This window comes from Jaculus jaculus, chromosome 8, assembly GCF_020740685.1.
Source record: "Jaculus jaculus isolate mJacJac1 chromosome 8, mJacJac1.mat.Y.cur, whole genome shotgun sequence".
Lineage (NCBI taxonomy): Eukaryota > Metazoa > Chordata > Mammalia > Rodentia > Dipodidae > Jaculus > Jaculus jaculus.
Window position 1 is genome coordinate 130,564,659 of NC_059109.1, and position 14,853 is coordinate 130,579,511.

The following is a 14,853-nucleotide window of genomic DNA, read 5'->3' on the forward strand; positions in this document are numbered from 1 at the left end:
TCTCTCTCTCTCTCTCTCTCTCTCTCTCTCTCTCTCTCTCTCTCTCTCTCTCTCTTGCTCACTCCATCTCAATCCCACGTGCCCTTCTGCTTCTGTACTGCTGAGCCGAGTCCAGCTTTTCCCATGGCCCAGCCTCCCCAGCCACAGCCAAATGCACGAACGGGAGGTCAGAACTCCCCCGAGATCTGGGACTTGGACTCCAAGGAGCTGCCAATAGGACCTCCGCTGGGACAGTGCGTGTGACCCTGGGAGTGATTGCGGGCGGGTGGCCTGAGCACAGTGTGCTGGGCTTTCTCTGTGTGGGTGAGAAGTGGATGCAAACTAGGCCCTGTAGCAAGCACAGCTCATGGCTCCAAACCCAGGCTCACCATTACATAGCAACGACACCAGGCAAGCTCCAAGACTCCACCTTGACCTCACTGGAAAGGGGCCTGAAGAAGATGGGAAATGCTCGCCAGCCTCTTGCTGAAATGTAAGTCACCCCCCACCACCACCACCACTACCATGGTAAGACCTTCTGGCTGCTGGGTTCCCATCATTTTCCAGAACCCAGCTCTGACCCTGGTCCATAGCGCGTGCTCAATACTCATGTTAAGTGATCAGTGAACCAAGACACCCCGTGGGTTGGACTGCATAGAAGATGGGGTCTCACGGCTCCCTTCCTTCTCTCAGCTCTTGTTCCCTCTGGAATATTAGAGCAATGTCTCGGAAAGCCTACATCAGCTCACATTCCCTTCTGAGTCTCTCTGAGGCCCAGGCCACGCATGCCAAGGCCCCTTGTGCCCTGGTTACACGGGTCCCCTTGCAGCCTTCGGATGAGCCACCTCCTCCAGTGCCTGAGAGCTGCTCCTCCAAGCGCCTCTGGCCCAGGCCCTCCTCAGGTTCTTCCCATGGGCACAGCTCCTCCACTGCACGTCCCCAAAGCTCCGCTACTTTTCCTTTATGCCGCTTGCCATGGCTTGCCATTCTACCACCTGCGTGACTATTTAGTGGCCATCTCTGCCCTGTGAAAGAGACTACAGTTTCTTACACTGCCTGGTATCCCACAGTCAGTGTGAGGTGGGGACACAGGACACGCTCACACATGCTTGTGGAATGAACCCACTAGTTGGGCAGACTAAGGAAAGACACTCCTGAGCCCTGGCTTCCCTGTCAGGCATTTTGTTTCCCTTTTTTGCATGTAGATATGTGTTGTCACATATGTGTGCAGGTGCAACCTCACATGTCATCAGAAAAGCCATCCACAGGCTAGAGAGATGGCTTAGCGGTTAAGCACTTGCCTGTGAAGCCTAAGGATCCCGGTTCGCAGTTCGATTCCCTAGGAACCACGTTAGCCAGATGCACAAGAGGGCACACGCATCTGGAGTTCACCTGCAATGGCTGGAGGCCCTGGCGAGCCCGTTCTCTCTTTCTCTCTATCTGCCTCTTTCTTTCTATCTGTTACTCTCAAATAAATAAATAAAAATAAACAAAAATAATTTTTTTTAAAAAAAGAAAAGCCACCCACTTCCTTTAAGACGGTGTCTCGCACTGGCCCAGCCTCGGGATGACAGGCACATGACACCATGCCTACCTTTTATGTGGAATCAGACTCAGGTTTTTATGCTGGTACCACAGTGCTCTGCCCATTGAGTCATCTGTATTTTCTTTTTCTGCAATACCCTAGAAGTAAGTCCCTTTCTCCTAATCTCCCTTGAACGAGTTTCTGTGACACAACCAACAGTTTTTACTCAAACCCTCTCCTAGCAGCCTGTAGAACAGGCTCCTCTTCTGCAACAGCTGAGCAAGCCTGCACCAGTAACAACGTGAAGACTTTACTTTGGCAAAAGGCAATTTTTTTTTTTAATGATAGCCAGTCACAGACCAGTCTTCCTGCCACAGTGACACATGCACAGGACAAAGAAGTGAGCTGGAGGAGCAGGGCTGGCATTCCCCAAGTTCCGGCTCACCAGGGCCGAGACGTCCCCCAAGCGCCCGCAGAAGCCAAGCCTCCGAGTTGCTGCTTCTTTGGTTGTTGCCTCTGCGAGACCCAAAGCCAGAACTCGTCTAGACCCACAAGACGTCCTGGCAGAGCCTTGGGCAGCGAGAGACAGCCCAGGCTTCCCACAGACCCAACCTAACCAACCGTCCAACCAGCTTCCACACAGTCAAGGTGACCAGCCAACACCTGGGCTGCCTTTAAAAGAAGATTAACAACATCTCTACACTGCCCTCTGCGCATCCTCACCAAGCCAGAGCCAAGGCAACAACTACTAGACATGCCAACAAGGGGAAATGTGGCTGGGTGCCAATGGGCAGAAAGAAACAGGTCCCATGCTGGCTGCTGCCAGGATTCTCCAGGTCTTGATTTCTTCCCTCTCAGCGCACACTAACTGCGGCAGGCCACGGCTTTCATCAGACCTCGCTGCGCGTGTACAGCGTGCACTTTGATCACACTCCGAAGTCTTAACCAGGGATGCCTGTGCAGGTTTGGCGGATTTAGAGTTTCTGTCTGCAGTTTCTAAGGAAGGCGTTTTAACACGTTTAAGGATCTGCAGTCTCAGGACAGGGAGACGGCCCCGGGGGTAAAGAAAGCCCTTGCTTTACAAGCACAGGGACCTGATTTCAATCTCAAGAACCCACATAAAGTGCTGAGTGTGGTGGATGGAACACACGTGGAATCCCAGCACCGAGGACGGTTCCTGGAGCTCACTGGCCGACTTGGCAAGCTCCAGGCCAGTGAGAGAAGCTGTCTCAAAAAAAAAAAAAAAGATGAACAACCAGCTGGGTGTGGTAGCACACGCCTTTAATCCCAGCACTCAAGAGGCAGAGGTAGGAAGATCACTGTGAGTTCAAGGTCAACCTGAGACTACACAGTGAATTCCAGGTTAACCTGGGGATAGAGCAAGACCCTACCTCAAAAAAAGGAAAAAAAGAAAAGTAGACCGAATTCCTGAAGACTGACATCCCAGACTGTCCTCTGGCCTCCACACACATGTGGATTGTGCCCCTGCCACACATATGAACATGCATATGCTCACACGCACAAAAGAAAATAGGCATTCTCAAGGGCCCCCTGGGGGTGCTGATCACTACAGGGTACAGTAAGAACCAGGACCCCACCACACTGGATTTAGGATCAATACAAGCAAACAGCTACAGCTACATTCACTTAAACACACCAAAGATCCTGGTGAATTAAGTAGCTTGGGCAGGCACCAGCCAGTAGTTCCTGGTTAACCAAGTTATGCAATGACAACGAATATTTCCACTCTATTTGAGTGAGGAAAAGTACATTGCTCTACTTATTTGGAAAAATAAATCTCAGGTTAAAACATAAGCCACAAACACACAGGCTATTGATTAGAAAGAAAAAAAAAAACAGAAGGAAATGCCTATAAATTATAAAATCTCTGCCAAATTCTAGCAGTTTCTCCATCAGAAAAAAAAAAAAAAGTGGGGGTGGAGGTGGCATCTCACACATGAATATTGTCTGCTACTTTGTCTTGAAGACTTTCCACTGCTGGTCTCCAGATGAGCGTCTCTTTTTTATTAACATGTTATTTATTTATTTAAGAAAGAAAAAGAGGCAGAGAGAGAGAATGGGCAGACCAGGGCCTCTAGCCAATGCAAATAAACTCCAGACGCATGTGCCACCTTGTGCATCTGGCTTTATGTGGGTCCCGGGGAATCAATCTGGGTCCTTGGGCTTCGCAGGCAAGTGCCTGAACTGCTAAGCCATCTCTCCAGTACCACTCTCAGCTTCCTGAACCCCTCAAAGGAGTAACAAGCAACACGAAGTGACCAGGCAGGGCGTATCACCTGGTGAGGGACAGAGCACAGAGGGAAGAGAAGTCACATCCATACCTGAACCACAGGGTGGCCTCCTGTCGGGGCTTTGACGGCACCTCTGCTGCCTTCCGTCTCATAGTGGGCCCGGTGATGGGGTTTGGGCTGCACCTCAATGCGCAGTTCATAGGAGCCGGATTGACTGGAGAGCGGCCACTCGAGTGGAGGGAGGGATGCGGTCACTGGGATGCTGGGGGGGGGGGAGGGAGGGAGTGGGGGAGAGAAAGGACCAAAACTGAATCCATCTGTCTGGACAATCAACAAGAACGGTTCATTTTCCGGAAACCATGTCCAGGACAGAGAAGTCAAATAACAGACGTTGACGGGACCACGGACTGCCCCAGGCATAGGTGGTCAAGCCAGGATGTAAATCCAGCCCACCTGACTCAATTAATTCCACGGAAGCCGCCGGAAAACCATGTCTTCCAGCAAACGTGGGAGCACACCGTTGCAAGAGAGACCCTCCACCCACTCACCTGCAGATGGGGATGGCAGGCACCAGCTGCTTGGGCCACGTGGGCGGCACCAGCAGGATGGATTCGGGAGCCGAGTTCCTCCTCTCCTCCGTCTCGCAGGGCCCCAGGAACTCCACGGCCGGGTAGAGGTGGCGGGGCAGGCCGGCCTTGGGCTGGGCGGAAGACACGGGGGTCGGGTCCGGGCTGGTCTTCCAGATCTTGGGGGGAATGCCGCAGGTCGAGTCAGAGGCGGCCAGGCTGTTGAGGGCATCCATGTGGGCGGAGGAGGCAGCCGGGGGCTGGTACCCGGCGGGGGTGCCGTCGTCTTGGGAGCCCCCGGGAGGAGGAGGAGGAGGCCGGGGCTGCGGCGAGGGGCTCCGCGAGCGCTGGGGTGAGGCTGCGGGCAGGGGGGCGACCTGGGCCTCTGCGCACGAATGCCTCCGCTTGGCACCGGGAGATGAGGAGCGAGAGGCGGGATGGGGCACGGGCGAGTGGCGGCCCAGGCGGCTGTCCTCGACGAGGCTGGCTCGAGGTGACATTATTGGCGAGGTTCTGGGGGAATAATGAGCAGGGATGTTTTGAAAGTGGGGACACAGGTCGTCGGGGCCTCCGTTATTGGGCGAGACGCAGGGCGAGGTGTAGGGGGAGAAGGTGTCGGAAATGAAGCTGGCAGAGGAGCCGCTGCTAGCGGGGCTCAAGCAAAGCGGCTCGCGGTAGCCCTCGAAGCCTGGCACGGGCAGCGTGAACCTCGGGCCCGTGGCACCCCCGGCCAGGGCCAGGCCCGGCGGCTCCGGAGGCAGGCCGGCGGCGGCGTCTCTCCCGCGCACGGCCACCCCTGCCTGCGTCAGTTCGTGGGATGGTGTGATCTCAATCCGTGGGCTCGGGCCCGAGGCCCCTGCTGGCTTGGCCGGGCTCAGAAAGTTCTGGGGCCCTATCCTATCGGGCTGTCCGAACCGGCTTGGGGGCTCGCCAGAAAGACTGGCGAGGGGGCTGTATGGCTTGAGGCCATAGTCCAAGACATCATCATCGGGATATACGAGTCCGGAGGGTAGACTGGCGAATGTATGTGAACTTGCTTCTGGAAAAAGAAGGAGGGGAGGAAGGGTGGGTCTTTTAAACCTCTAAGTACAGACCAGTCACAGATGGGTGATGTCTCCTGTCACTTGTCTGTTTCTCTTACACTCTCACTATGACGGTCCGCGCCCCCCCCCACCCAAGTTCACCAGGAGGAAATGGGTGCCACTTTGTCCCAAAGTCCTCCCCAAGAAAGCTCAAGGAGGTGCATTTGAAGGGCAGGTGTGGACCATGCCAGCTCTACCACAGGGCAGAACCTGGAAGACAAATTAGGCTGAAGACCCTCCCCAAGTCGTCACATAACAGGACCCCTTAGAAAAAGTGATTTTTTCTTTTTTCCTCTCACAATCCAGCTCCTGCAGCTAAGTGAAGCTCAGCCTGGCACCGTGATCCTCCCCTCCGCCTGGGTCACTTCTGTGTCAGTGGGGGTCACCGCCCTCAGTCTGAAAGAGACCTAACTTGGATGACGTAGGCCTGGGATGCAGGGCGGGGGAAGCAGAGAGGGGCTCAGCGTCCATCCGAGGTATCCACACCCAAGTGTAGAAGCACCTTGTTTAGAACTGCCTGTCTGCGTCCGGTAACAGATCGGGTCCTGGGAGGGGATGAGGGTCCCCAAAGACACAAGTTCTCAGGCTTAGAACTCTTAGAGAAAAAGCCACTTGACCTCCAAACGTCAAGGCCGGGGCTGCAGAGCCCCCAAACCATTAACACTGTTTAGCAGCATCGTGCACCTTGGATGTCCGCCGTGCCATCGTGTAGTAGTTTGAATAGATGGGCCCCTGTAGATTTAGGATTTATACATCCACACATCTACCTCTGTGCTGCCAGCCCCGAGCCAGATCCAGTGTCTGCCTCTTCAGAATGTCCACCCTGAGCCAAGTCCCCTTAGGCTCTCTGAGTCCAACCATATTCCTTCTTCCCACCCCCTCACTGCCGACACACACACACACAGTCTGGTCTCCATATAGTAGCTTGTGAATTGCCCACTACAGAAACCATCTGTAAAGACTTTCTCTGACCCCTGGGGGGGGAGGGGCTGGCCCCAGCCTGTCTCATCACCACTCCCCCTCCATTTTGCCCCAGCTGGCAGTAACAGCTGCCCCCACCTCTTTACTATTTCTCAAGTGCTTCCTGCTCAACATTTCTGGGTGCTAGCTCCCCCTCCCACAGATCTTTCCAGGACTACTTCTTTACTTCCCCAGGCATCTGTTCCACCAGCACACACAAAAAAAATTTGTTCACCCCAACCTGTGCCATCCTCCACCCCTTTTCTTTGTTTCCAACATACCAGCTCACACCACACCTGGCACATATCTGTTTAGGGGATTCATTGTGCGACTCCAGAGCCAGGCAAACCACAGCCCACAGGCCAAATTCAGCCCACAGATTGTGTTTGCAAGTAAAGTTTTATTGGAACACAGTCATGCATAATTATTCACAGAAGGCTGGCTTTTTCACGGCAATAGGAGAGCTGGAAGTCTTGGCAGGATCTGCCCGGGCCACAAAGCCTAAACAACTATTTACTACCTGGCGCTTTCCGGATGTTGGCAACTGCACTGGTCTCTAAGCTCCACTGGCATTGTGCCCATGTCTTCTGTGGTGCCGAATTGTTTGCCCAGCGCCCACTGCAGTGCCTGGCACTTGCAGACCCTCCACAAATGTTTGTAGAGCGGCTGAAAGAATAAATAAACGAAAACATCATGTCTGAGGGCCTCTGCCAGCCAGCCAGGTATGAAAAAATCATGTCTGAGGGCCTCTGCCAGCCAGGTACAGGGCCTCTTCCTGCTTTGGGGAGCCAGGTTGGATACCCAGGCATCCCGTGGCCTCTGTGTGTCCTTTCTGAACAGTTCAGCGAGTTCAGCTTAGCTGAACTGACCTCAGAACACTACCTGGGGACCCCAGTCCAGTTGGGGCCTCCCAAATGGCTTCCCACAGCGCCGAGAGTGAAGGTAATTGACCCCACTTAGGCCAGCCTGGTGAGACCCTGCCTTCCCACCTACCTAGCCTGGCTTCTCTCTGGACTTCAGAGGAGGGTTTTCTGGAAAGTACCTCACTCCTTCCTGCCTCTGGACCTTTGTGTAGCTGCTCCCTTCGACCTCAACAGCAACTCCCCCCATTTCTCTGTGTGACTAAAACCCTTCGTGCTCAAGGGCTTGCCAAAGTACCACATACTCCCAAAGGCTCCCCAAGTTGCTTAGCCAGTTCAGGCTTCACCCAGGGGTGCCTGCTCTGTGCCTTGTATGTCTCCCAACTCCCTGGCACCCGAACCTGCCACCAAGCAGTCCCTCAGCAGAATCTGTCAGTTGCTTGAATGAAGAAACTGTGGCTTAGCAGTTAAGGCACTTGCCTGCGAAGCCCAAGAACGCTTGTTCAAATCTCCAGGTCCCACTTACAGCCAGATGTAAAAGTGACACGCGCGTGCAATGCCGCACATGCACACAAGAGTGTGCACATGACTGGAACTCCTTCCCAGTGGCCAAAAGGCCCTGGCGCGCCCACTCTCTTTCTCCCTCTCTCTCTCTCAAAAAAAATTAAAATTAAAATAAAGAAATTGCATGTGCAGGAAAGCCACACGGACATTGAGAACATCTTCCAGGATGCCATGACCAACCCAAAAGACATCAGACATCGTGCCTAGAGAGGGCAGCAGCCATCATAATCCCAAACACATGTGGCCCTGGAGCCCTGCAATGTCACTCTCAGAAACACACCCTGGGCTGGAGAGATGGCTTAGTGGTTAAGCGCTTGCCTGTGAAGCCTAAGGACCCCGGTTCGAGGCTCGGTTCCCCAGGTCCCACGTTAGCCAGATGCACAAGGGGGTGCACGCGTCTGGAGTTCGTTTGCAGAGGCTAGAAGCCCTGGCGCACCCATTCTCTCTCTCTCCCTCTATCTGTCTTTCTCTCTGTGTCTGTCGCTCTCAAATAAATAAATGAAAAAAAAAAAAAAAAAGAAACGCACCCTGCAGGGACGCTCGCATTTGTGTGAGAGGAGCAAGCCCGTGCTTTCATCTCCTGCAGCCCTGCTTGGTTTGGAAGCCCAGCTGCCACCTGAGCTCCCTCAGCTGGGGACAAGGGAGGTCTGGATCCTCCCAACAGCAGCAACACAAAGCGCTTTCTGCACTGATAAGCAGCCACACTACGTACAGTGCACACAGTGTGCTCGGTTTTAAAGGGGAGGGTGTGCATGTGTGTCTGGTGGTGTGGGGGGGGGGGTGGCTCTCTGGAAGCTACAAAGGATGGCAACTTCCTCCAGGAAGAGAAACTAAGTCATGAGGGGACGGCGGCCACAGCAAGAGGAGAGTTTTTTGATTTCTGTGTAATGCAGAGAAGAACGCAATTCCTCCAGCATCTTTGAATTTTGCTACAGCGGGTGGGAACGGGGACACAGAAAACACGTGATCATGAAACTCTGCTTGCAAAGCAGGAAAAAGAGCTAGCTCTGCCACACGAGCCCGGCTAGCTGATAGAGGAAATGCCCCCACCCACTCTGGGTCCACACCAGCTCATTTATAAAGGAACCGGGCGAAGCACGTCTGACTCCTTCCTGCCTTCCCACCGAGCGTCTTTGATTTTTTTTTTTTTTTTCTAGCACTAGTCTGCAGGGGCTAGAGGCTGGGTAAGGCATAGCCGGTGTGAACGTACAGCTGAGCTTGTGCCAGTCTACACGGTCACACCTTCCTGGCAGGTAGCCGTAGGCACACTCAGAGACACACGCACACACACGCCTTCCAGGCAGGAGGCAGAGCGCACGTGGCTAAGCTGGAGACAGAGTCAAGTCCACATCTGACAGCAGCCTGAAAACCCTCATGTGCTCAGCATCCTCGTTCCTGCCATCGCAATGGAGAAGTGGCACCTTTCTGAGACGCTGTAATGCGCAGTGATGCCAAGACCTGGAGGCGGGGGGAGAAGATCTCACAGGGCAGAAAGGAAGGTATTCTCGACTTGGCCATGCAGCACTGTGGGACCACTCAGACACGTTCAGGGAGAGGATGGCACAAGGAGGGAAGGAGACAACACTCATGTGCCACACACATAAGGGTACCACCTTAATTCCATACACATAAGGGTGCCCACCTAAATTCCATACACATAAGGGTACCACCTTAATTCCATACACATAAGGGTGCCCACCTTAATTCCATACACATAAGGGTACCACCTAAATTCCATACACATAAGGGTGCCCCTTAATTCCACACACATAAGGGTACCACCTAAATTCCATACACATAAGGGTGCCCCTTAATTCCACACACATAAGGGTACCACCTAAATTCCATACACATAAGGGTACCCCTTAATTCCACACACATAAGGGTACCACCTAAATTCCATACACATAAGGGTACCCCTTAATTCCACACACATAAGGGTACCAACTAAATTCCATACACATAAGGGTGCCCACCTTAATTCCACACACATAAGGGTACCACCTTAATTCCACACACGTAAGGGTAGCACCTTAATTCCATACACAAAAGGGTGCCCACCTTAACTCCCTACACATAAGGGTGCCCACCTTAATTCCACACACGTAAGGGTACCACCTTAATTCCATACACATAAGGGTACCCACCTAAATTCCACACACGTAAGGGTACCACCTTAATTCTACCTGCTGTGGAAGCCTGTCCTCAAGATGGCGGTCCCCAAAGACGAAGGCAGAAGCCATGCTGAGAGTCAGGCCTGCGGGTCCTCTGGGCCTCTGTGCATTGCACGTGCCGTCCCCCTTGCCCAGGACTCTCTTACCTGCCGTGACCTCGCTGTTCTATCATGACAGAGGCCCACTGAGTCCCAGGCCACACAGCTCTCCTAGGCTCATCTCCTAGGCTCATCTCTGCAGCGTCCTATCCTGAAGTCTTCCTACAGATTCACTTCTCTTTCTCCCCAGATCTAGATGCCCAGCTTCCTGAAGCCCAGTATGCAATAATAGAAATACAGCAAGAGCACCTAAAATGCTGAGAATAAATGCCGTCCCAGACACACTATGCACAGCTCCTCATTTACCTCGTGTGAGGTGGGCACAGCTTATCCCCATTCCATAGATAGGAAAACTGAGGCACAAAGAGAGGACATGTGCACAAAGTTCCCGGCTGGAATGCAGACCATCTGTGTAGCCTGTCCACTCAGGTCCAGGTGGGGACTCTGGCTCTGAAATGAACTGTGGTGAAGGCAGACCACTCCCTGAACTGCTGGAGGCCAGGCCGGACCCTAGCCAGTGAGTGACCTGTTCTGCGGGACTCATCCACAGTGCGTCACATGGTGTTTGGGGACCCCAGCTCCACCTTCACCCCAGCTGCAAGCCCTGAAGGCCCTCTACACCCTCATGGGTAACACACAGTAACCCAAGGGCAGTTCAGTTAACGCACCCAGAGCCCAAAGCACACAGAACAAACAATAAATGGGGCCCTCGACTTTTACTACTGTGGAAAGCGTGACTCTTGATGTGACAACCCCATGCTCTCTCTACAGAGCTGCTCGTTTTACGATGGCATAAAAGCGTAACATGTTAGTCCCAACCCCTTCAAATGCATTTGGGGGAAAAAAAAAAAAGGAAGAAATTTTCACAAAAATAAAATGAATCGGTCAGCACTTCAGGAATTCTCCCTAGCTTCCCAGACTGAGCTGACCTCCGGAAGTGTGTGCAGCCGTGTGAGAAGGCCCCCAGCACCCTCTCCTCACCAGGCTCCCAGTGCTCCCCTCCAGCTACCTGGGAGGGGAGCTGCTCTCACAAGAATGGTGGTGACTTGTCATAACGGCCGTGGTCACAACCAACACACCTGCACCATTTGCTTTCTACCAAAGCCTGCTCTACACTATGTAACATAGATCAGGATTTTTCTCCTCATTTTATAAATGGGGGAGAAGGAAGTTCAGCGTGTGCACGGACTCATCCTGACAACTAAAGTCCCTGGTTCCTCTCTTCTGGAATGTTCTCAGTCCCTTCATTTGCCCCAAGACTGAGTTAAATCACTCCGGCTACATGGTGATGTCCACCAGTGATTCTCCTCCAGGGACCTCCTGTGGGCCTGCTGCCCACTCTCTCAAGGATGGCACCGTGGTCAAGTCCAGGTGGCAGCTACTCAACCAACAGAAAGCTGCTGGGAAAAGAGAGGGCATAAGAGAGAACAGCCAGCCAGATATGATGGTTGTTTCATGCCTATTAATCCCAGCACTCAGCACTTGGTTGAGGCAGGAGGATCACCATGAATTGGAGACTAGTCTGGACTACAGAGTAAAGCCCTGTCACAAAAAAAAAAAGAAAGAAAGAAAGAAAGAAAAGAAAAGAAAAAGAAAAGGAAAAAGAAAAAGAAAAAGAAAAAAAGGAACAGCCCAGAGACTGTCAAGAAGCACAGGCAATAGAATTTTTGGGAAGCAGAACAGAATGACCAAAATAGAAACCCCACTAGGGAACCTGCTTATAGAGGGGAGGAGCACAGCCCCATGCTGGGAGGGAGCACAGTCGCACTGTGTGACACGTCCCTCGGCTGGCAATGGGCCCCAGAGCCAGCCATCCCCTGCCCCAGCTGCTCTGACCCACCCTTAACCCCCAGCCAGTCCCCCAGACATCACAGTCTGTTGCCATAGTAACACTAAGGATGCCATGACCTGGCCATGCAGGTTGGCAGTGGAGGAGAGGGGACAAGGAGATGGGAAGAGCCCCATGACTCTCCTAAACCCCAAATCATGGTGACTACCAGAACCCCAGGTCTGGCTGCTTGCACAACCTATAGAAAGAACCACTTTCAAAAGTCACCAAGGCGGGCTGGAGGGAATAGCTTAGAGGTTAAGGCACTTGCCTGTGAAGCCTAAGGATCCAGGTTCAATTCCCCAGTACCCAACGTAAACCAGATGCACAAGGTGGCACACGTTTCTGGAGTTCATCTGCAGTGGCTGGAGGCCCTGACATGCCCATTCTTTCTCCCTCTGAAATAATTGTTTGTTTTGTTTTGTTTTTTGGCGCAGGGTCTCACTCTAGCCCCAGCTGACCTGGAATTCACTGTGTACTCTCAGGCTGGCCTTTAAGTCATGAAGGTGACATTCAGTCAGCTTTCTAAAAAGCCCCCAGTCCACCACGGCGCCCTTACCACACAGCGCGCACAGAGGACAGCGGCCACTGGGCTGCCCATTGATGAGCCGTGAGTCAACGAAGGGAAGTCCAGGTTGTCCCACCCTTCATTCAGAGGTGACACACAGACAGGCTCTGAAAGCTGAGAAATTCCAAATGCATCTGTCAGCTCCAAAAATGCCAGAGAAGGCGCAAAGACGTTTACCATCCTGTCTCGTCGTCCACACAGACGGCGTGCTGGCGAGGGCCGCCTGGAACACTCCGGGTTTTTGCTGGCCTTTCGCGGCGAAGACAGCTGTCGGCTTCCACCAGACAGCCAGAGGACAGACAACGCTGCAGGCTTGTCACCAAGCCAGGCATCCACCCCACAGTTCTGGGACAGTCCACAGGCAATGAGCCTTGCAGAGAAGCAGCAGCAGGGACACTTGCAAACACACACGCGTGTGAGCGCGCGTGCATGCGCACACACACACACACACACACACACACACACACACCTTCCCCATATCACCCTTGATTGATTTCGAGAGAGCTGGGCTCAGAGGGCTGCAGGGCGCAGACATCTGTCTCATCCCCACACTCAACGCTGGGTGGGGAAAGCTTCCTGGCATGGAGTAGCATTATTTCAGGGTCCCCTTGCCTTTGGGGACTCCAGCCATGCAGACCTTTCAATAGGTGGCAGTCATCATGCTCATACCCATCCTCTCTGGGCAAGTTACAAGTGCCTGGGAGGCAGATGCTGCCAACACCTTGCTGTTAGAGATAGGGAAACCAAGGCTCCAGGGCAGGAAAACCCCAAAATCATATAAAAAGAAAGGCATCGCTGATCATGGCATACACACACACACACACACACACACACACACACACACACACACACGATACGAATCACTCCTCACCCTAGCTCCTAGGGCCACACCCAGCTAGAAACTGTCTCTCAGGGGACACAACCCACCTGAATGCTCTCACCACAGACTGTTCTAGACTGGTGTGAACGTCCCATAAACACAGTTACATGGGACCTACGCACTCATTTCTTTTGCTCAATGTCTAGTCTGGCATTTGCCTGTTTCTTATCAGGGCTGGACCCTAATGTCTTTATTAGACACCCCATCACACTTCTCCCACACTGAAGAAGACAGCCCATGGCTCAGCCAGTAACAGACTGGCCTTGCAAGCACGAAGCTCTGAGCTTGGCTCATCAGTACCTGTGTAAAAGCCAGGCATGGTGGTGCTCAGCTGTAATCCCAGTGCTGGGGAGGAGGAGACGGAGCATCCCTAGGACTTGCTGACCAGCTAGCATAACTGGATTGGTGAGCTCTAGGCTGTATAAGAGACCCTGTCTCAAAAATAAAATGGAGATGTTCACTAGTCATCAGGGAAATGCAGATTAAAACTACATTGAGATTCCATCTCACTCCTGTCAGATTGGCCACCATCATGAAAACAAATGATCATAAATGTTGGCGGGGATGTGGAAAAAAAGGAACCCTTCTGCACTGCTGGTGGGAATGCAATCTGGTCCAGCCATTGTGGAAAACAGTGTGGAGGTTCCTAAAACAGCTAGAGATTGATCTACCATATGACCCAGCTATAGCACTCCTAGGCATATATCCAAAGGACTCATCTCATTTCCTTAGAAGTACGTGCTCAACCATGTTTATTGCTGCTCAATTTATAATAGCTGGGAAATGGAACCAGCCTAGATGTCCCTCAACTGATGAGTGGATAATGAAGATGTGGCACATTTATACAATGGAGTTCTACTCAGCAGTAAAGAAAAATGAAGTTATGAAATTTGCAGAAAAATGGATGGACCTGGAAAGTATTATACTAAGTGAGGTAACCCAGACCCAGAAAGCCAAGCGCCACATGTTCTCTCTCATATGTGGATCCTAGCTACAGATGACTGGGCTTCTGCGTGAGAATGAAAATACTTAGTAGCAGAGGCCAGTAAGTTAAAAAGGAGACATAAAGGGTAGAGAAAGGAAGGGAGGAGGATACTTAATAGGTTGATATTGTATATATGTAATTACACTGATTGTAATGGGGAGGTAATATGATGGAGAATGGAATTTCAAATGAGAAAGTGTGGGGGTGGGGAGGGAGGGAATTACCATGGGATATATTTTGTAATCATGGAAAATGTTAATAAAAATTTAAAAAAAAGAAAGAAAAAAACTGAAAAAAAAGAATATAATTATGACATCTCAAATCTCATGAAAAACAAAAATAAAATAAATAAAATGGAGATGGGCCCTACAAGCTTTAAGGCTGGACAGCCAGGCCAAATGTGCCATCTGGTACAAGGGTGGCATGTCTGTTATGGGGGAAACCAACCGCCCTCTGCTTGGATTTGAGACTCATTTCATGGAATTCCTGCCTGGAACTGAAAACCTAATGAAAAACTTATTGCTGGGAAGTC

At 52.1% G+C, this 14,853-nt stretch overlaps 1 protein-coding gene across 2 annotated transcripts in view; it reads right to left on the minus strand.

Annotated features, from left to right (window-relative positions):
- Positions 1-14,853, minus strand: part of Nfatc2 (nuclear factor of activated T cells 2) — a 139,020-nt gene that overhangs the window by 97,515 nt on the left and 26,652 nt on the right. The window contains exons 2-3 of one of the 2 annotated variants that reach the window (XM_045156291.1): positions 4,305-4,835; positions 3,847-4,018 (exon numbers count right to left, since the gene is read on the minus strand). In XM_045156291.1, coding sequence (XP_045012226.1) covers positions 3,847-4,018; positions 4,305-4,822 — 690 coding nt within the window. In that variant the 5' untranslated portion in view covers positions 4,823-4,835. Of the gene's footprint in view, positions 1-3,846; positions 4,019-4,304; positions 4,937-14,853 lie in introns of those variants that run through there. The other variant, XM_004663859.2, reaches the window with a different exon arrangement.